The sequence below is a fragment of the Xiphophorus couchianus genome, chromosome 11 (genome assembly GCF_001444195.1).
Source record: "Xiphophorus couchianus chromosome 11, X_couchianus-1.0, whole genome shotgun sequence".
NCBI classification, from domain to species: domain Eukaryota; kingdom Metazoa; phylum Chordata; class Actinopteri; order Cyprinodontiformes; family Poeciliidae; genus Xiphophorus; species Xiphophorus couchianus.
Window position 1 is genome coordinate 14302098 of NC_040238.1, and position 21102 is coordinate 14323199.

At 47.5% G+C, this 21102-nt stretch overlaps 2 protein-coding genes across 3 annotated transcripts in view; both read left to right on the top strand.

Annotated features, from left to right (window-relative positions):
* The first annotated feature begins 60 nt into the window (after positions 1-60).
* Positions 61-9969, top strand: LOC114153593 (arrestin red cell). 2 transcript variants are annotated; one of them, XM_028032252.1, is made up of 16 exons: positions 61-450; positions 2994-3024; positions 3487-3547; positions 3629-3673; positions 3901-3998; positions 5219-5317; positions 6048-6107; positions 6421-6488; positions 6602-6737; positions 6821-6905; positions 6989-7061; positions 7417-7554; positions 7793-7876; positions 8153-8229; positions 8304-8358; positions 8437-9969. In XM_028032252.1, the coding sequence occupies exons 1-16, from the start codon at positions 428-430 to the stop codon at positions 8522-8524; spliced, it is 1221 nt and encodes a 406-aa protein (XP_027888053.1). In that variant the 5' UTR covers positions 61-427; the 3' UTR covers positions 8525-9969. The 2 variants fall into 2 exon arrangements, with proteins under 2 accessions (XP_027888053.1, XP_027888052.1); XM_028032251.1 differs by having other exon boundaries at positions 62-450; positions 8434-9969.
* Positions 9970-14238: 4269 nt separating this feature from the next.
* The window catches only part of cdx1b (caudal type homeobox 1 b), an 11757-nt gene continuing 4893 nt past the window's right edge, over positions 14239-21102 (top strand). The window contains exon 1 of the mRNA XM_028030551.1: positions 14239-14835. Within this exon, the coding sequence (XP_027886352.1) occupies positions 14388-14835 (448 nt within the window). The 5' untranslated portion in view covers positions 14239-14387. The remainder of the gene's footprint in view (positions 14836-21102) is intronic.

Here is a 21102-nt window from a genome sequence, read left to right on the forward strand (position 1 = left end):
CTCCGCGTTGCGCAATCTGCAGTCTGCGCGCGCACACACACGCACGCAGACGCAGGTTTGTGTTCCCGCATCCTCCCCCCCCCCCCCCCCGTCCTTCTTCTCCTCCTCCTCATCTGGACGGAGTCCTTCACGAACCTTAAATCCAAGTTGTAACCTTCGCAGTTGCGGTGAACGTGCGCTGCTCCGGGTTGGCGGCGCGCTCGGTCCTCACAGACACAGCAAGCCCGCTCTCACACACGCAGCCGTTGCGGAAGCTCGGAGCAGCTGAGGCGGCGCTAAAACCTATTAGCATACTAACCAGTTCTGGGTGGATGGACGGCTGAACTGAACCTCCCGGACCGAACCGACACCGTCTGACAACCAACAACACTCCGCCGGCTCAGGCCTAATTTTGTTGGGATTCTGCTGCCGTCCGCCTGCCGAGGAGATGGGGGACAAGGCGGGCACCAGGTAGGGGTGTTAGCCGCTGTTAGCTGCGGTTCTGACGGGCTGAGCTAGCGTTAGCAGCCGCTCTGCTGGTTCTGGACGGGGGGAGTTGGGCCAGGCGGCACCGGCGGGTTTAACTGCTTTATTAGAAGGGGGTACCCGAACCAGGGCGAACAGAACCCTTGGGGCTCGGTTCGGGTCTGCTCCCCCTGAGGACGCAAAGGCTGCGGGCGAAGTTAGCCCCGCAGCAGGGTGGGGTTAGCGGGGCAGCCCAGGCTCCAGAACCGGTCTGACTAGAGCCACTGCTGTGGGACTGGAACAGGTTCGGGTCGTGGGTGGAAAACACGACTCCAGCATGAAGACAGGTGGGCGGAACGGACCCTGGAAATCCTGGAGTTTCACGGAGATGTCCGTTATTTCCGGCCGGGAACACACCGAGCTGCTCCGGTTAAATATCAGCCTGGTTCTGGGTACACCTGCTGGTTCCGACCCAGTTGGAGGAGCGGGTCGGCCCGGGTTCAGTCACTGGTTTGAAGCCAGTAAACAGGAAGCCAGCCTGATGGCCTTCTGGTTCCTTCAGACACATGAAAGACTGTATTTTGTTGTGTGTTTTCACCAGAACCACAACCAGGCCGGTGGAGCCCACCAACCTGCTGCAGAACCTGCTGCATGTGGATCCAGTCGAACCGAGAACTCTGAGTCCCAGTTTCACATCCTGGTTTTAGGAGTTTCCGGGTCATCTTCCATGGAAACCCAGGAATAAGTTCATGTGTTGCTGTGGAGTAGATGGAGCCCCAGTAGCAGTCGGTGTTTCAGTGACTCTTTGAGGCATCTGACTGCAGATGGTTGCCTTGTGCTAACACGCTAACAGCTGATGCTCCTCAGTAATCTGTCCAGGTTGACATTTGGTTGGGAAGTTTTTGCTTAGCGACCAGGTGAACTCAAAATGAGCAGAAACAGAACAGGTCCCATTATGATCCAGTTGATCCCATCAGAACCGGTCAGGAACCTGTCATGGAAACCGGAGTGAACGGTTTCCATGACGGCAGTCGTGTTCTGCTAGTTCCAGAACCAATCCGAGTCGGGCAGCAGCTCGGCCTGGATCGTTTGTTTAGGAAATCTTCAGTTTTCCATTTTGGAAATGTTCCAACTTCCTGAACCGCTGCTCAGCCGCTTCCTGTCAGGAAGCGGCTGGCAGGGCAGGAAGTGAGGAGCCAACATGGTGGCCAGTTGCAGGAGGAGAGTTCTGGTTCTGCTGCACCCGAGTCCACAAGAACTCACCAGGGGGAACAGGCTGGTTCTGGTTCAGTGTTTCCTGCTTCAGTCTCACTGGTTCCAGTTCACACAGAGAAACCTGGAACATTCAGAACACTGAGACCGGAGTCAGGGTTACATTCAGAGTGCTGAAGCCACAGGCTGGGTGGTGGGTCTGTGTTTTTCTGGTTCTGGTGATCAGACAGAACCCAGTTTGGACCAAAAGTAGAGGTGCGTACTAGGCCAGTGGAGCCCCTGATTCTGTAGAACCCGGCTGGTTCTGGGTCAGATCATCAGAAGCAGCCCACAGCAGCCCCCGTCTGTTCACCTGATTTCTAGAGAGAAGAGGCTTTCAGGATTGTGACCTCTGACCTTTGTCCTTCTACCTGTAGAGGCTGACATGGAGCTCGTTTCTCTGAGCTTCCTGTTCTGTCCTTTGACCCCAAGCTGACCCTGCTGAACCAGGAGCCAATCTTCAGGTTCCTTCAGATAGAACCACGAGAACCAGCTCCTCCTCCTCGTCTTCCTCCTGCCGTCTGGCGTTTTCCCAGCAGGCCATGCTGCAGCAGGTGGAGGTGATTCCCAGGAGGAGCTTCAGTCTGTAAACACAGCGACATCAGCAGCTGGGCCAGAACCACAACTCGCTCCAGTCTGTGTCTGACTCATTAATACTGAATAATAAATGGGAGATAAAGGTCAAAGGTCAACCAGATTACCAGAACCGGAGATGGTGGGTTGGCTGAACTATTGGACTGGACCAGGATTCTCCTAGAATCATAAACTGATATCACAGCTCTGTGGAGCTCCAAACACGTCACTGGTTCTGATTGTGCTGGAGATCCAGCAGCTCGTTATTGTGTCAGAGGTAGAGCGACCTGCTACTTCCTGTTTGGTGGTTGTGGTTCTGATGGTGGCAGGAAGTGAGCGTTGGACCCGATAAGAGTACAAATGATGACTTCCTGAAGTTGTGATGGGCCTGGACCCGGACGTCCAGAGGGTCCCAGGACAGCATTAGGCTCTGGACTTTGACTAGGCCTCTGACTTTTCCAGAACCAGTTGTTTAGAGAAACTGCTGCTGTCATCAACCACTTCCTGCTGACTGCACACCAACAGGAAGTTCACACATACACACACACTTCCTGTGGCTGCTGTTGCAACTCACCTGCAATCTGTCAGAACCACTTAGAACCGGGGGCCCCATTCTGGACCAGTGGCCCCGTGCAGAACCAGTTGCTCTTTCAAACACCTTTCAGAACCACCAGCTTGTCTCGGACCCAGACTAACTTTCTTCTTCTTTTCCTCTTCCTCCTCAGAGTCTTCAAGAAGTCCAGTCCGAACTGCAAGGTGAGTTCTGCTGAGTTCGGTCTCTGGTGGCCAGACTCGGGTTCTGTTCAGTGGTTCAGGATCCACTCAGTGATGCTGATTAACTAAAACTGGATCAGAAACAGGAAGTGAGCAGTTAAGCCTGACAGAGGGGGAACAGCGCCTCCATGTGGTTAACATGGACCTTACAGGTTCTGATGGAGACGGGTCCATCAGAACCTACATGGGTCGGTACAGAACAATAACCCAGTCAGACGCTAAAGCCAGTTCCGGTTCAGACTGAATCAGGATTGAACCGGGTCAGGCTGTAGGAGGAGGTTCTGTTCCTAAAGGAACCCAGGTTCTGAATGCACACACAACAGAACCTCCAGAACCAAATGAACAGGTTAGAGAGCTGATCTCAGTGTCACAGACAGAACCAATCAGAACCTGGTCCAGTTTCTGGTTCTGCTTCTAACTGGACCTCCTTGTTCTGACCCGCAGCTCACAGTCTACTTGGGGAAGCGGGACTTTGTGGACCACCTGGACCACGTGGACCCAGTGGGTGAGTCCCGACCTCCAGAACCCTCAGATGTTTGACCAGAACCGGGTTTTGGACACCGACTGATGGGTATTTTCCTTCCAGATGGAGTGATCCTGGTGGACCCGGAGTACCTGAAGGACAGGAAAGGTGAGCCGGACCTCAGAACCGTCATCGGGTTCTGTCGGAATCCTGGAATTCTGTCGGAAGCTGGAGGGATTTTGTCCTTCAGCCAGACGGGTCGGTTCTACAGAGCGGGTCAGACCCAGCAGAACCCAGAATGAAGGTCCAGTCAGAAGCTCTGGGTCTGAACCCTGACTCCGGAACCCGGATATGGTGGGTCCCGCTGACCTGTACTCCTCCTCTTCCTCCTGCAGTCTTCGTCACGCTGACCTGCGCCTTCCGGTACGGCCGGGAGGACCTGGACGTCCTGGGCCTGTCCTTCAGGAAGGACCTGTACATCTCCACCTTCCAGGTGAGACGCTCCACCACGAGGAACCGCCGGCTCAGACTGACACCAGAACCACGGCTCGTTTAGGAGGATACAGACCCCACGAATCCATCAACTATAAACGCCGGGTTCCCCAGACACCCTGCTGAGCCCGGTGGGAGGGCGCTAGTGCAGTCATCCAGCGGCCTGCTGTTTTTGAGTTGAAAAACTTTTGAAGTTGACAGAAAATGTTAAAATGTCACAAGGTGATTATGTGTTATTGGAAAACATTAATAATACCTAAACACCAACTATAAAGTCTTAATAAAGCGAGACATTAAAAAAAACCCTGAAATAAATAAACAAGCTGTGCCTGTCCTGGTGGGGGCATAAAGACAGCCTGGTGGCCTGCCAGGCTTATAATAAGTTGAGGGAAACCCTGAAATGCCTCAACGCGTGATTCCCCAGCACTCGAGAACTTCCAACGGTGTGACTATAACTAAGCTTTTAGAGTTCTGTTGTGGACCATCGGGGTGGAATCCCCTTAGTCTTCTGAGGAAACCTGAGATTAGAAAGACCCCGTAGAGCAGGGGAGGACAGCCGCAGGCCTCCAGTGTCCTGCAACTCCTAGACGTCTCTCCTGTCCAACACACTTCAATCCAACAGCTGAATCACCTCCTCAGTGCAGTCAGGTTCTCCAGAGTCCTAGTGACCTCTTTATGTGACTCAGGTGTGTTGAAGTAGAGACATATCTAAGAGCTGCAGGACAAGGGCCCTCCAGGCCTGGAGTCAACCAGTCCTAAGGCAGGTTGACTCTAAGGGGTCAACCTAAGGCAGGTTGACCCCTTAGAGTCCAGTAGGGACGCATTGAACCTGGTGCGAGGGGAATGTGGTTGTCCACCTCTTGAGTTTTTGTAACCTAGCGCGGATCGCATGTGGCACTGTTCAGGTAAGAGCAGTTCCCCCTGGGCTGACATTTATATAGTTGCTCTATGAGGAACCATTTCAGGAGAATACGCCTCTGTCAGCTATAAACAGCATAATTCTTGCTTGGCCCGTACATGCACAACACATACTTTCAAAAGTGCAACTATAACTGTAAAGCCCCAATTAGACACCTTAGATCCTGGTCGAGACCCATAGACTCTCTGTAGAGTCCCGTTGAGACCCCTGTAGACCAGTACAGCCCAGTAGAGCCCTGTAGAACCATCCACCTGCAGCTAAATGCTGATCAATGACAAGCTGTATCATGTCGTGTTCTCCAGGCATTCCCTCCAGTTCCTGAAGAGAAGAAAGCCAACAGCCGGCTGCAGGAGCGTCTACTGAAGAAGCTGGGCCAGCACGCCCATCCTTTCTACTTCACAGTGAGTCGTTTCTACCGCTACAGCTCTACCTACCTCTAGAATGGCTGTTAGAATCTGCTGAAGCTGATGGGTTTCAGTGGAGCTCAGGTTCTGGTTCTGGTCCGTTCCCTGCTGTGCTTCCTCCATCCAGTCGTGTCTGTTTATCTGCTGAACCAGATGATAGCAGAGCCTTGGTTCTGCTCAGAATCAAGGCTCTGTTCTGTTCTGTAGCCTGAACAGAACCAGCTACAGGCTCTTATCACAGGAAGGGACTCAGTGATTCACTCATTTCCTGCTTTGTGGCGCGGCAACCAGTTCCTCTGCAGCTCTGCGTTGTTCTCCTGCAGGTGACCCTCCAGTCACACTGAGACCTACAGCTGTGGAAAACTTCTGGAAATGACTTTTGTCCCTTTAGGGAACAGTGAAAACTGCTTTTTGATTCTGCTGCTCCCAGATCAGGTCTAGAAGGGACACCCGGGCCCCCAGAGGGCCTCTTGCTGTTTCCAGACCAGAAGAGTCTCCAGAGCTCCGGTCTGCAAAGCTGCACTGATATTCATCAGATCTGGGTCTCTAGTTTATAATTTATAGAGATTAAAGTGTTAATCTCACTGCAGACAGTGAGCCATGACCTCTGACCCCGGGTTTAAATGAGAGATGAGTGAATGCATCCCATAATAACCAGTAGTCTATGTAGCTCTTAGCATTGGTGATGATGATGATGGTTTAAACTATGATGCTGACTGTGTTCCAGATCCCTCAGAGCCTGCCGTGTTCGGTCACCCTGCAACCCGGACCAGAGGACACTGGGAAGGTAACAGCTCACCATTATTCATCATTGATTAACAGTAGAGCCAAGTGCCTGGCTCATATCTGAGGGAACCAGCACCTGGACTCTAACTGGACCGCTCCAGAACCTTAATGTTGATCAGGTTATAAGACTACTGCGGGGGTATGAATAATTCTGAGCTTAGCTGTAGTAGAGGAAGCAGATCTTCAGAAAAATCAGCTGGACCGGCCCGGTTCCACTGGACTGGTCTGGCCAGTAAAACCAGTCAGTCAGCATTAGTCCAGCCTGGTTCTGTTGGTTTTGGTTCTGAAGTGAACCTGGTCTGTTCTCCTTGTAGGCTTGCGGTGTGGACTTTGAGATCAGAGCTTTCTGTGCCAAGTCCATAGAGGAGAAGATCCACAAGAGGTGAGTTCAAAGCAGCAGTTCCACCCTGACACCACCAGGTGGTGCCCTTCCATCCCACCAGGGTTCAGGTGCTCCCAGTGTGCCCAGTGCTCCCATTGTGCTGTGTGTCTCAGAAACTCGGTGCGCCTGGTGATCAGGAAGGTCCAGTATGCCCCAGAGAAGCCGGGCCCTCAGCCCATGGTGGAGACGACCCGGAGCTTCCTGATGTCAGACCGCTCCCTGCACCTGGAGGCGTCGCTGGATAAGGAGGTACTGCTGCTGCTTCCTCATCCTCCTCTTCATCGCTCACCTCACTGCTGCCCTCACTCAGCTCTCTGTTTCCCATCGTGCAGCTGTACTACCACGGCGAGCCCATCAGCGTGAACGTTCACGTCACCAACAACTCCACCAAGACAGTGAAGAGAGTCAAGATCTCAGGTCTTCCTCCTCCTCCTCCTCTTCCTCCTCATGTGTGCTCATTGGGCCCAGAAAGTTCTGAAGCTCTCATTCTCTCTCCGCAGTTCGCCAATACGCCGACATCTGCCTGTTCAGCACCGCCCAGTATAAATGCCCAGTGGCCCAGCTGGAGGCAGAGTGAGTCCCAGTTTAACCACAGCCAGCACATGATGATGATGATGATGACGATGATGACGACTTCAGGCTTTCTGTCAGAAACCTGTTTGCAGAACAACTGGTTCACATACCAGCTAGGAACTGGTTTAAACTAGTTTGAGATTGGTTAAGCTAGTTTGGACCAGTTTAGTTGGTGTAAACCAGTCTGAACTGGTGTAAGCTGGGTGAAACTGTTACAATTGTTATGAACTGGTTTAAGGTAGTTGAATCACTTAAACCAGTTCACATCTGTTCACATGGTGTTTTAACTTTACACCAGATAGAAACTGGTTTGAACAGGAACTCTGAGACTAACGTCAGCCTGTGGTTTCCATAGTGACCAGGTGTCGTCCAGCTCCACCTTCTGTAAGGTGTACACTCTGACTCCGACGCTGGATAAGAACCGGGAGAAGAGAGGCCTGGCTCTGGACGGGAAGCTGAAGCACGAAGACACCAACCTGGCCTCCTCCACCATGTAATACACACACACACACACACACACACACGTTATCATTGACTTCCATTCATTTCTACAGCCTGACCCTAAGCAAAAGTCATTTAGCCCTAAACCTGACCTCTGACCCTAAAACAGTGTTTCCCCTAATGGGGACCAGGAGCAGAGGTCCCCACAGAGATACAAAAACCTGATTCACACACACACATACGTGCTCTTTGCTATGGTCGCATGAACTCCTCTTTCTCCTCTTCCTCAGAGTGAAGGACGTGACCAACAAGGAGGTTCTGGGCATCCTGGTGTCCTACAGGGTCAAGGTCAAGTTGGTGGTGTCACGTGGAGGGTAAGACACTTCCTGCTCCACTTCCTGTTTTCTTATCGTTCACTTTGGGAAGAAAAACCAGTCAGTTTCCGTGGCAACAAACCCCTTATGGCCAATTAGAGCTCTGCAGGTCATCTTCAGGGCTGCTATTGGATGCACTATTCAATTAATTAGCCTCAGTAACAGACTGGACCCTTCACAATAAAAGCCTGCAGCCAGTTGACTGAGCAGTTATCCCAGTTAGTGGCTACTGTTCTGGTTCCACCCGGTTCCAGCAGCTTCCTGTCTGTCCTGCAGGGACGTGTCGGTTGAGCTGCCCTTCATCTTGATGCATCCCAAACCCGTGGAGCCGCCCGCGTCCCGCCCACAGTCAGGTGAGACACGCCCGCACTCGCCCTCAACCCATTTCCGTAGCAAACCCCGCCGCTCACCCTGTCTCTGGTTGCAGCCGTGCCGGACTCGGACCCACCCATTGACACCAACCTCATCGAGTTTGACACCAAGTGAGTCACTGACGGGTCCGACCAGTTGCTGGTTCTGTTTCCGATTCTGACCGTCTGTCCGTCTCATCCTCTCAGCAGCGTCTCCCAGGACGACGACTTCGTCTTTGAGGACTTCGCCCGCCTGCGCCTCAAAGGCGTCGTGGACGACAAGGACGAGGACTGCTAGGAGGACGCCTCACGCTCGCTTCAACACACACACTGATACACACACACTGATACACACCGACACGCTTCATCACCTTACATTCCCCAGCAGGGGGCGGGTGAGAGCTGGACTGCATTGAGGCTCTTGGTTCTTCTTCTTCTCTTGTTTCAACTCCTTATCCCCCCATAATTCCTCCTCCTTTTCTTCAGTGGGCGGGACTTAGAGCTGGCCACTTCCTGTTAGGTGTTTCTGAATGTGGATTGGTTTTGTCTCAAACCAGCGTTCCCCTGTCCTCTGTGCTGCTCCAGTTCAGCTTCAGACTGGGAACTAGTAGTACCAGTCAGTTGGGCAGCAGGAGCCAATGGTCAGCCTGTAGCTGAGCAGAGATCTGCTGCCACCTGGTGGCCAATCCAAGTCACTGATGTTGTTCTTTTGGTGTCTCAAGTTCAGGAGTCAGAATCCGGTTCCTCCCAGTCCTATGATCAACACCAGCGTTCCCAGTCCTATTCCCAGTCCTGTTTCATTCCACATGGACCAGCTGAACCGGTCTGGTCTGGTACAGCTCCTGTTGGTGGCTTGGTGAAGGAAGTGGAGGTTCTTCCTGATGGTGCCAATCAGAACCAGAACAAATCTGACTGGTTCCTGTTTTTAGAGGAGAATCTAAAAAGTTCTGATGTTCAACGTAAACGGGTTTGCAACCTGAAGAGTTCTGGTCGGTTCTGGTCCTTTAGAATATTGTCCCCTTTTCAGCACCAAATGTTTTGGGTTTTCGGGTTGGAGATGAGGTTCTGTCAGAATCTAGATGTTTGTTCTGGAGCTGAGTCAGGGTAGTTGAGTTGTTTCTAGACAGAACGGGTTCTGATCTGATTGGGTTCCTCCAGCTAGACCTGAGCCTCCATCAGTCAGTTCTCCTGTCGCCCCGCCACACCGACCTGTCCAGAACCGAGCCCCTCTCAGCCGGCCCTCCGACCCGCCCGTCCGGCCTCGCTCACCAAGAAGAAGAAGAAGAAGGTTTTTTTGTTCCCACGCCGTGCTGTGAATCGTTGGAGCTGTGATTCTGTCCTGGTTTCGTCGTGCTCTGTGGAGTTTCTTCGCTCTACGTGTAAACAGTGCCACCCCCTGGCCGCTGCCACGCCCTGGGCTACCGCCATGCCCTGGACCGCCAACGCCGCCCTCTGGGCCGACGCTGCCCTTTGGGCCGCCGCCATGCTTATGTCTATACAAAAAGAGAAGTGATCTGGAAACATAGAGTTCTTCTTCTATTATTATTATTATTATATTATTATTATTATTATTATTATTATTCTGCTTCTGATTATTATTATTATGGTGACTTATTACTGCTACTGTATCATCAGCGACCATGATTATCCTCATAATCAGTTCAGAGTCTGTTTGCCATGTATTTTTTATTTTCAGATTTTTATTTAGTTTTCTTTTTATTATTAAAGTGAAATGAACTAACAGTCTGCCTGTTATTATTGATTTATATAGAAATAATAACCAACTAATAAACAAAAAAAATTGACGTTCTACTTAATATCTGAACCATCCCTCTTCCGCTTATCCGGAGTCGGCAGCCTCAGTAAGGAGGCCCAGATTTCCCTCTCCCCAGCAGAATGACATCGTCCCTTCAGTGTGTCCTGGTCTTCCTCTGAGTCTCTTCCTGGTAGGACCTGAACTCCTCACCAGGAAGTCTCCATCCTCACCAGATGCTGATCCACCTCAATTGGCTCCTCTCAATGTGAAGGAGCAGAGGCTCTACTCTGAGCCCCTCCTGGATCACCGAGCTTCTCTAAGGGAGAGCCCTTAGAGAGGCAGAGGTTTTCTGCAAAGAAAACTCATTTCAGCTGCTTGTATCCGTGACCTTGTCCTTTCGTTTATGACCCAAAGCTGATGACCATAGATGAGGGTAGGAATGTAGATCGACCGTTAAATCGAGGGCTTAGCTTTTTGGCTCAGCTCTTTCTGGACAGCACCCACTTCACTGCAGACAATCCGTCTGTCGATCTCTTGCATTGTTTTTCTCTCATTCATGAACCCAGAGATACTTAAACCCCTCCACTTGGGGCAGGACCCTTCCTCCCCCCAACCAGGAGAAGGCACTCTACCCTTTTTGGGCTAAAGACCCTCGGTTCTGGAGACACTGATCCTCATCCCGACCGCCTCACACTGGGCTGCGAACCGCTCCAATGAAAGCTGTAGATCATGACCTGATAAAGCCAGTAGGACCACATCATCTGCAAAAACCAGAGACTGGATCGTAAGGCCACCAAAGCGGATCTCCTCAACACCTTGGCTGGTCTAGAAATTCTGTCCATGAAAGTAATGAAGAGAATCGGTGACAAAGGTCAGCCCTGGCGGAGTCCAACTCTCACTGGAACCGAGCCCGACTTACTGCCGGCAGCCCGTATCAAAGGCCCTGGTCCTCCGGGAGGGCTCCCCAAGGGACATGGAGAAGACATGTAGAGCGGTTGGGCGAACGTCCAGCCCTTTGAACTCTGCTTAAATTTAAAATGTTTAAAACTGGAATAAAATGCAGAAAATAAAAATAAGTAAATAAATCAGAAATAAAGTCAGGTTTTGATTAGCGCTATCCTCTCTCTGCTGCCCCCTGCTGTTCAGGAAGCTAGCGTCATTGTAAAACCCTGAGCTAGACCCAACCGGGTTTAAAGTGGTTCTAAGCAGCCACTGGTTCTGGTTCTGTTGGATCCAAGTCATGTGAGGAACATTAGACAGAAAATCATCACTTGTAACAACACATTTCTTTAGTGTGCCGGATAATCAAGTCTAAATTATATTTTCATAAAGTTTTAGACACATCTACAGGCCTCTGGCCCTCGAGGAAAGTTGTTTGAGACCACTGGTCCTGATGGGTCATCATAGCAGACAGAAACCAGTCAGAAACTGGGAACCAGTCCGCTTCGTTTAAATGGTGCAGAGGGTGACGGTACCAGCAGGGGGCAGCAGAGAACAGCGGATAAACCGGACACAGAAAGACACTTCATCCCCTCATCAGAAAATATTATTCTTAATTATTATAATGAAATATGTTTCTATCACGGCTACAACAGAAACCAGCCGGAAGCCAAAAAATCTTTATATTCAAAGTAAAAGTGGAAACGACAAATATGTCAGTATATTATTATTATTATTATTATTATTATTATTATTATTATTATTATATTTGTTTCTGATTTTATTTTCAGAACCAGGCTTTTATTTTGAAGGTCTCGTGTCGGCTCTGACCCCATTCTTCATCATTTATGGCCCACCACCATCATCATTCTCCATAAAGTGAAGTTTTATGAGCCTCGGGGTTTAATGATTCACCTGCAGACAGGTGACAGAAAACAGAACCTCTCTCAGGTCACCGCCGGCTCCCGGTTCTGGTTCCGGTCCTGGTTCTGCTCGGTTCAGTCAGAACCTTCTCCCGGTTAGATCTGGAGCTACCGGTCCACTGCTCAGCCAACAGAATCAGAACCGGAACCGGAGCTTCAGGAACGCGCCAGAACTTCTCTGGTTTCTCTGTTGGATTCGAGAAAACTATCAAAGTTCATATGAAGCAAAAATGAAACATAAATCTGATTTCTGTTCAACAGTTCAGACAGAACGAGTGAATGGGTCCATTGTCCCGATTCCTGATTCTGAAGATCCGGATCCGAATCTGAAGATCCGGATCTTTTCCTTTAAATTCTGAGTTTTTTTCCCTGAAAACAGAAGAAGCATCGATCTGCCTTGATCTAACGATCACATCACAGAGGATCACTGATTCCTCTTCTGGCTCATATGTTGACAACTAAATTTATTTATTTATTTATTAATTAATAAAAGGAAATGATTTTGTTAACTTCAGTAATATCACACCCATTAATATTCCAGCTGAACTGACTTGTTTATTATTATTATTATTAGTAATAATAATAATAATAATAATAAATAATAATAATAATAATAATAATAATAATAAATAATAATAATAATAATAATAATAATAATAATAATAATGTCTAAGTCATCATTAATTGCCTACATAAATAAAATGAATGGAAGAAAAAAACCCCACCAAAAATAATCGATTATTTGGACCTTTAAAATGGAACCAATAAAAACTAGAATATTTCTGAAATCAATTTTTGTTTATAAACAAAGAGTAAATGTTTGTAAACAATAAAGGACCGCGGAGGCGCAGCGATGATCTGAGGCAGAAGTTTAAACATCATTAAAGCTCCAATCAAACACTTGAAAAGATGAAAAGTGAAGCTTTACGCGGCTTTACGGCGCCACACTAAACTAAATACTCATCAGCGTAAAACAATAAATCTCCCATAAATCCATAAAGACGCAGATAATTCCTCCACAGGAGGCCGCGGAGGCTTCTTCAGGGTTGTCGGTTCGAGTCCCTCAGAGAGAAACAAATGAAAACCCGATTTATGAGAGAAAATCTGAGAAATATTCCCGACAAACTGGAAGAGTTAGAGCCAGGAAACATGGGAATAATGGAACAATCTGTTCACTGCAGAAAAACAGATTCGAGTTTTTAACTCTTTATTTATGTTAATTATGATTTTTAAAAATATAATTGTAATATTAAATCAGAACAATAAAAACATATAAATGTAGAAACACGGAAATAATCAGTTAGTATCTGCTTAAAGGTCTTTTTTATATTTAGATATACTATAATGAACTAGACACACACACACACACACACACACACACACACACACACACACACACACACACACACACACACCTGTGAACATTCCTGCGTGTCTAGGCTCTCACTGCGCTGGCCCAACATTGATGTTTATAGAGAGTAAAACCGAACCGGGTCAGAATATTTAGTAACAGAAACTGAGGGAGGTGACGTCAGCAAATCTTTATGTTTCTACTATAATTATGAAACGCTTTTATTTTCTCTGCCTCCTCAATCTGTGAAATATGTTCATATTTATTTATATTAAAATGAGATAAAAGTCTGTTTTACTCTTTGAACATCTTTAGGTTATTTATTCATATGAAGAATAAACCTGCGGAACATTTGGATCCGCGAATCGAACCGCTGTCAGTTTCATCAGAATCAGAACCACACACAAAAAAAAAACCAAACACATAAATTAATGTTTCAATTTATTAGATATGATCTTAATAATCTTGATGAATTCAAAGCAACTCAGAGATTATTTTAAATCTGATTAAATAATGTATAAATGTATAATTTAAAATGAATCAATAAAAACAGCTTCTATCGATAAAAAGTATTATTATTATTATTATTATTATTATGCTCAAGGCGCATTTTGTAATTAATGCGTAATTCGTAATCAATTGAAGCCGAAACTCATATAAAATGATTTTAAATAAACGCCAATAATTAATAGAAATTAAAACATTACTGTAATATGAAGTTCAAGCACGTTCTTAGAACAAGCTGAACTTAAATAAAAGTAGATAATGTGATTTTCTTATGTTTTCAATTTTAGCTTAGCTGAAGTGAAAATGATTTTAACTAAACTGTCATTAATGATCAGATATTTTTATTTCAGTTTATTTTTGGTTCTTTATAGAGAAATGGAGCGCGGCCCTTTGAAGTGTAAAAGCCCCCCTTGGGGATGATGATGACGATGTTGATGTTGATGATGATGATGATGATGAGGGGGAGGAAGAGGAGGATATCAGGCCATAAACGAACCATGTGACCGCGGCCGTTTATACCTGGCGCAGCCGCAGCGCGCGCAGACTCGCAGGGCGGCCGGCAGGCAGCAGGTGGAGGCGCGCGCAGGCCACGGACACGCGGACACAGAGCTCACCTGCAGACAGGTGAGCGGCAGCAGGCAGGCTGGAGCCGCAGTATGCTGAGGGAGAGCCCTCACCTGGGAAGATGTACGTCAGTTACCTGCAGCTGGACAAGGAGCCCACCATGTACCCGCACCAGAACCCGGTGAGCCGCCACCCGGGGCTCAGCCTCAGCTCGCAGAACTTCCCGGTACCAGGCCCGCCGCAGTACCCGGACTTTCCCGGGTACCACCACCACCACCACCACGGCCTGAGCGCCGAGCCGCAGCAGGCCGGCCCGGGTGCCGGCGGATGGAGCCCGGCTTACCCGCCGCCGGCCCGGGAGGACTGGACCGCGCACCAGTACGCCGCTGCCGTGGGCGCTCCGACCGCGGGCGCCGGGCCCGCGCTGAGCTTCCAGGAGTTCCCTGGTCAGCCGTCCGCGCTGCTGCCCGCCGCCCTTAACCCGTCCGCGGGGCAGCTGTCTCCCGGTTCCCCCAGGAGGAGGAACCCGTACGACTGGATCCGAACCTCCGCGCCGCCCAGCAACCCAAGTAAGAACCGGAACCAAAATCAGCAACTGGGCCGGCAGACGGTACCGATGCTGCAAAAAATTAAACATTATAAAACTTTAAATCAATCGGTTTATTCTTAGTTAAACATGGAAAATGTTCCGTTCCTGGTGACTCGGTTCGGAGCAGTTTGGGACCGGGAGTCCCGCCGCTCCCAGCAGAGAACTGTTGGACATTTTAATATGAGGCTGATATGAAAACAGAGACGATACGAGTCAGCTTCAGCAGCTGCAAAACTCTGGCAGGAAATACAATAACTAATAATTAATCATGATTAATTATTAATATTGACAATATTAATAATGATATTTACTATTATTATTATTATTATTATTATTATTATTATTATTATTATTATTATACCGCGGCCTTGTCACTACACTGCCATTAAATATTACATTTATATTGTTTATATGTTCGGGATTAAAAAATATGTATAATTGTTTACATCATATTTTATCTGGATGTTTCAGCTTAATTTTCAGTTCGTTTCCTTTGATCTCTAATTATTTCAATAATAATAATAATAATAATAATAATAATAATAATAATAATAATAATAATAATAATAAAAGCCTTTCTCTAACGGAACCGAAACATTTCACTCCGATTAATCTAGAATAAATCCTAACTATCGGTGTGAGTTCGGCGGCAGGAGGAGGAGCCGCGGGTTCGTCCGTTCGGTTCGGAGCTGCCATGAGGCTTCATGATGAAAATGTTCCGGTTCGGGCCGACACACCTGGACACTGTTGATGAGGAGATGATAAAGGCGGCACTCACTCAGAGTTGGAAGTGGACCAGAACCAGAACCGGAACCTGGAGTTAGGCGCTTGAAAACCGGACCGTCAGAACCGACTCACCGTCCTGTTTAATACCACGACCTGCGGTTCTGTACTCGGAACCGAACCGAACAGAAGTTACTGCTCCTATTCTGACCCAAATGATAGAAACCCAAATCTGGTTCTGAGTTTGGAGGGAAAACCTTTAGCCGGTACTGATCCGGATCAGTCCGGGGTTCCGTCGGGTTGACGGAAATATCAATTCTCCATCAGAAATATTGAGTATTCCGGAAATTTGACTTAAAACTCATAAAAACTTTGATCGACAGAATAATACTGAGGAACTGGGCTGTTGCCATGGTTACAGCAGCCAGAACCCGGAAGCCCCTTCTCTCTACTGGACCATTAAAACCCGAACCCTTCCTGCCAGTAGATCCCAGTAGAACCAGAACGTCTGGACCTTCCAGAACAATCCAGAACCTTTTAACTTCAAAATTTCTGTTAGAAATGATTTAAATAAATAAAATAAAATCGTTTTATTTATTCATTTAAATTTTTCCATTTTCTTTTTTCTTTTTCATGTTTCTTTGCTTTGTTCTGATTGACTGAGATGAACAGAACCAGCCCGCGGTTCTGGACCTGTACTGAGTCAGTTCCAGTATGGTGGAGGCAGTGTGGTGCTGTGGGCCGTCGGTCAGGAGAGACGGTGACCTGAGAGGTCAAAGGTCAAAGCACCAGAACTGTCAGAATCTGTATTGGACCTTCAAACGGGTCTGAAGAACATCTCAAGAACATTGAATCGAAATGATCGATTCGGTTCTGATTGGATCGGGCTGGTGTTGGTTCTGACAGATGTTCCTTTGGTTCTGAAATGCTGGACCACTAACAAACCGGACCGGACCACTGTGGGTTCTGGTTGATTTTGTTGATGACAGATCCGGTTATCAGGCTCTGACAGACAGAACTGGACCGGGTCGGGTCGGTGCTGCCTGCTGCTGCCTCCTGTTTCCTCAGTCTGGTTCCATCTCCTGGATCCAAACCGGGTCCGACTGGTCAGGGGCAGAGCCTGAAGGATGGACCCTTCAGGTTTTGAAGAGTCTGACTCCACTCTTCAAAACCGTCCATCCCGACCTGAGTGTGATCCACTCGGGTCTGGTGACCAGCAACACCGTTTCTGACCTTTAACCCTGCCGAGTCACCTCTGACTTACTGCAAACTCTCTGGTTCTAATTGGACTCTCTGTATGGTCAGAAGGACTTCTTGTTCCAGGTTCATTGGGTTAGAACTGGTCCTCATGGACGCCGGACCAGAAGATCTGTGAACAGAACCAACTGGAACAGGATCATCTACAGAACACCAGCTGTACACAAGACCGGTTTGGTCTGGTCTGGCAGTCAGACCCGGTCTGCTTCTTTTCTTTGGTCCAAACAGAAAGGATTAATTGAATTAATTGATTATTGAAATGATCACCAACTAATTTAGTGATTGATTAATTGTTCACTAATAATCTAAAATGGCCACATCTGGGATATCTACAGTGGTGCCGCTGTCAACTTTCTGACTATAATTCTGATCTCGAGCTGCGGCTCCAGGTGCATTGTGGGTGATGTAGGCTCCGGCTCTGGAAGGGATCAGTCGGTTTCAGCAGTCATGTGAACTCTGAGGCCATAAACAAATGAAAACTGATAAACTGAAAACTGGATGCAGGTGTCTGACTGCAGCAGTGAGAACCGCTCTGCCTCTGGCATCCTGCAAAAACTCACATCTTTACATACTGACAGCTGATGTCATTAAAGGCTGCAGCTGAGAGGAAGAAATCCTGCTGCAGAACTGGGTCACTGCTGGTCAGAACCGGGTCACTGCTTGTCAAAATGATCGCTGTACGACCCTCTGATTATTTACATATGGATCCAACAGGAGGTGATGTCATAAAAAACTGTTATGATTATAAACACAGTGAAGCATCTGATGTTCACAAGGAATGGATGATGGATGGATGGATGGATGGATGGATGGATGGATGGATGGATTGATGGATGATGGATGGATGGATAGATGGATGGATTGGATGCATCATCCATGCATGATGAATGCATGATGGATGGATGGATGGATGGATAATGGATGGATTGATGGATGATGGATGGATGGATGGATGGATGGATGATTTATGATGGATGATGGATGGATGATGGATGGATGATGGATGGAGGATGGATGGATGGATGATGGATGGATGGATGATGATGAATGGATGATGGATGGATTGATGGATGATGGGTGGATGGATGGATGATGGATGCATAATGGATGGATGGATGATGGATGGATGGATGGATGGATGATGTATGGATGATTTATGGATGGATGATGGATGGATGTTGGATGGATGATTGAGGATGGATGGATGGATGGATGGATGGATGGATGATGGATGTATGGATGGATGGATGGATGGATGATGGATGTATGGATGGATGTATGGATGGATGATGGATGGATGGATGGTGGATGGATGGACGGATGATGGATGGATTATGGATCGATGATGGATGGATGGATGGATGGAGGATGGATGCATGGATGGATGATGGATGGATGGATGATGATGGATGGATGATGGATGGATTGATGGATGATGGGTGGATGGATGGATGGATGGATGGATTGATGGATGATGGATAGATGGATAGATGGATGGATTGGATGCATCATCCATGCATGATGAATGCATGATGGATGGATGGATGGATAATGGATGGATTGATGGATGATGGATGGATGGATGGATGGATGGATGATTTATGATGGATGATGGATGGATGATGGATGATGGATGATGGATGGAGGATGGATGGATGGATGATGGATGGATGGATGATGATGAATGGATGATGGATGGATTGATGGATGATGGGTGGATGGATGGATGATGGATGCATAATGGATGGATGGATGATGGATGGATGATTTATGGATGGATGATGGATGGATGTTGGATGGATGATTGAGGATGGATGGATGGATGGATGGATGATGGATGTATGGATGGATGGATGGATGGATGTTGGATGTATGGATAGATGTATGGATGGATGATGGATGGATGGATGGTGGATGGATGGACGGATGATGGATGGATTATGGATCGATGATGGATGGATGGATGGATGGATGGAGGATGGATGCATGGATGGATGATGGAAGGATGGATGATGATGGATGGATGATGGATGGATTGATGGATGATGGGTGGATGGATGGATGGATGGATGGATGATTTATGATGGATGATGGATGATGGATGGATGGATGATGGATGGAGGATGGATGGATGGATGGATGGATGGATGGATGGATGATGGATGGATGGATGATGATGGATGGATTGATGGATGATGGGTGGATAGATGGATGGATGGATGGATGGATGATGGATGGATGTATGGATGGATGATGGATGGATGGATGGTGGATGGATGGACGGATGATGGATGGATTATGGATCGATGATGGATGGATGGATGGATGGATGGATGGATGGAGGATGGATGCATGGATGGATGGATGGATGGATGGATGGAGTAAAAATATTGTAGTGATGGATGATGGGTGGATGGATGGATGGATGGATGATTTATGATGGATGATGGATGGATGGATGATGGATGGAGGATGGATGGATGGATGGATGATGGATGGATGATGATGGATAGGTTGATGGATGATGGGTGGATGGATGGATGGATGGATGGATGATGGATGCATAATTGATGGATGGATGATGGATGGATGGATGGATTAATGGATGTATGGATGGATGATGGATGGATGATGGATGGATGTATGGATGATGTATGGATGATTTATGGATGGATGGTGGATGGATGGACGGATGATGGATGGATTATGGATCGATGATGGATGGATGGATGGATGGATGGAGGATGGATGCATGGATGGATGATGGATGGATGGATGATGGATGGATTAATGGATGATGGGTGGATGGATGGATGGATGGATGATTTATGATGGATGATGGATGGATGGATGGATGATGATGGATGGATGATGGATGGATTGATGGATGATGGGTGGATGGATGGATGGATGATGGATGCATAATGGATGGATGGATGATGGATGGTGGATGGATGGATGGATTAATGGATGTATGGATGGATGATGGATGGATGATGGATGGATGTATGGATGATGTATGGATGATTTATGGATGGATGGATCAATGATGGAGGGATGTTGGATGGATGTATGGATGATGTATGGATGATTTATGATGGATGGATGGATAATGGATGGATGGATGAATGATGTATGTATGCATGATGGATGCATGATGGATGGATGGATGATGGATGGATGGATGGATGCATGATGAATGCATGATGGATGTATGGATGTATGGATGGATGGTTGGATGTTGGATGGATGGATGATGGATGGATGGATGGATGGATAATGGATGGATGATGGATGGTTGGATGGATGCATGATGGATGGAGGATGGATGATGAATGGATGTATGATGGATGTATGGATGGTTGGATAATGGATGGATAATGGATGGATGGATGAATGCATAATGGATGCATGATGGATGATGGATGGATGGATGTTGGATGGATGATTGATTATGGATGGATTGATGATGGATGGATTGACGGATGATGGATGGATGGATGATGGATGGAGGATGGATGGATGATGGATGGATGGATGATGATGGATGGATGATGGATGGATTGATGGATGATGGGTGGATGGCTGGATGGATGGATGATGGATGGTGGATGGATGGATGGATTAATGGATGTATGGATGGATGATGGATGGATGATGGATGGATGGATGGATGGATGATGTATGGATGATTTATGGATGGATGGATGGATGTTGGATGGATGGATGGATGGATGGATGGATGGATGATGCATGGATGGATGGATGGATGGATGGATGATTTATGATGGATGATGGATGGATGGATGATGGATGGAGGATGGATGGATGGATGGATGGATGATGGATGGATGGATGATGATGGATGGATGATGGATGGATTGATGGATGATGGGTGGATAGATGGATGGATGGATGGATGATGGATGGATGGATGTATGGATGGATGATGGATGGATGGATGGTGGATGGATGGACGGATGATGGATGGATTATGGATCGATGATGGATGGATGGATGGATGGAGTAAAAATATTGTAGTGATGGATGATGGGTGGATGGATGGATGGATGGATGATTTATGATGGATGATGGATGGATGGATGATGGATGGAGGATGGATGGATGGATGGATGATGGATGGATGATGATGGATAGGTTGATGGATGATGGGTGGATGGATGGATGGATGGATGGATGATGGATGCATAATTGATGGATGGATGATGGATGGATGGATGGATTAATGGATGTATGGATGGATGAT

Coding starts and splice junctions, on each gene's coding strand:
- LOC114153593 (XM_028032251.1), top strand. CDS start 428: ATGGGGGACAAGGCGGGCACCAG. Junction 3,999..5,218: donor TGTACATCTCCACCTTCCAG/GTGAGACGCTCC, acceptor CGTGTTCTCCAG/GCATTCCCTCCAGTTCCTGA. Junction 8,230..8,303: donor CGCGTCCCGCCCACAGTCAG/GTGAGACACGCC, acceptor CTCTGGTTGCAG/CCGTGCCGGACTCGGACCCA.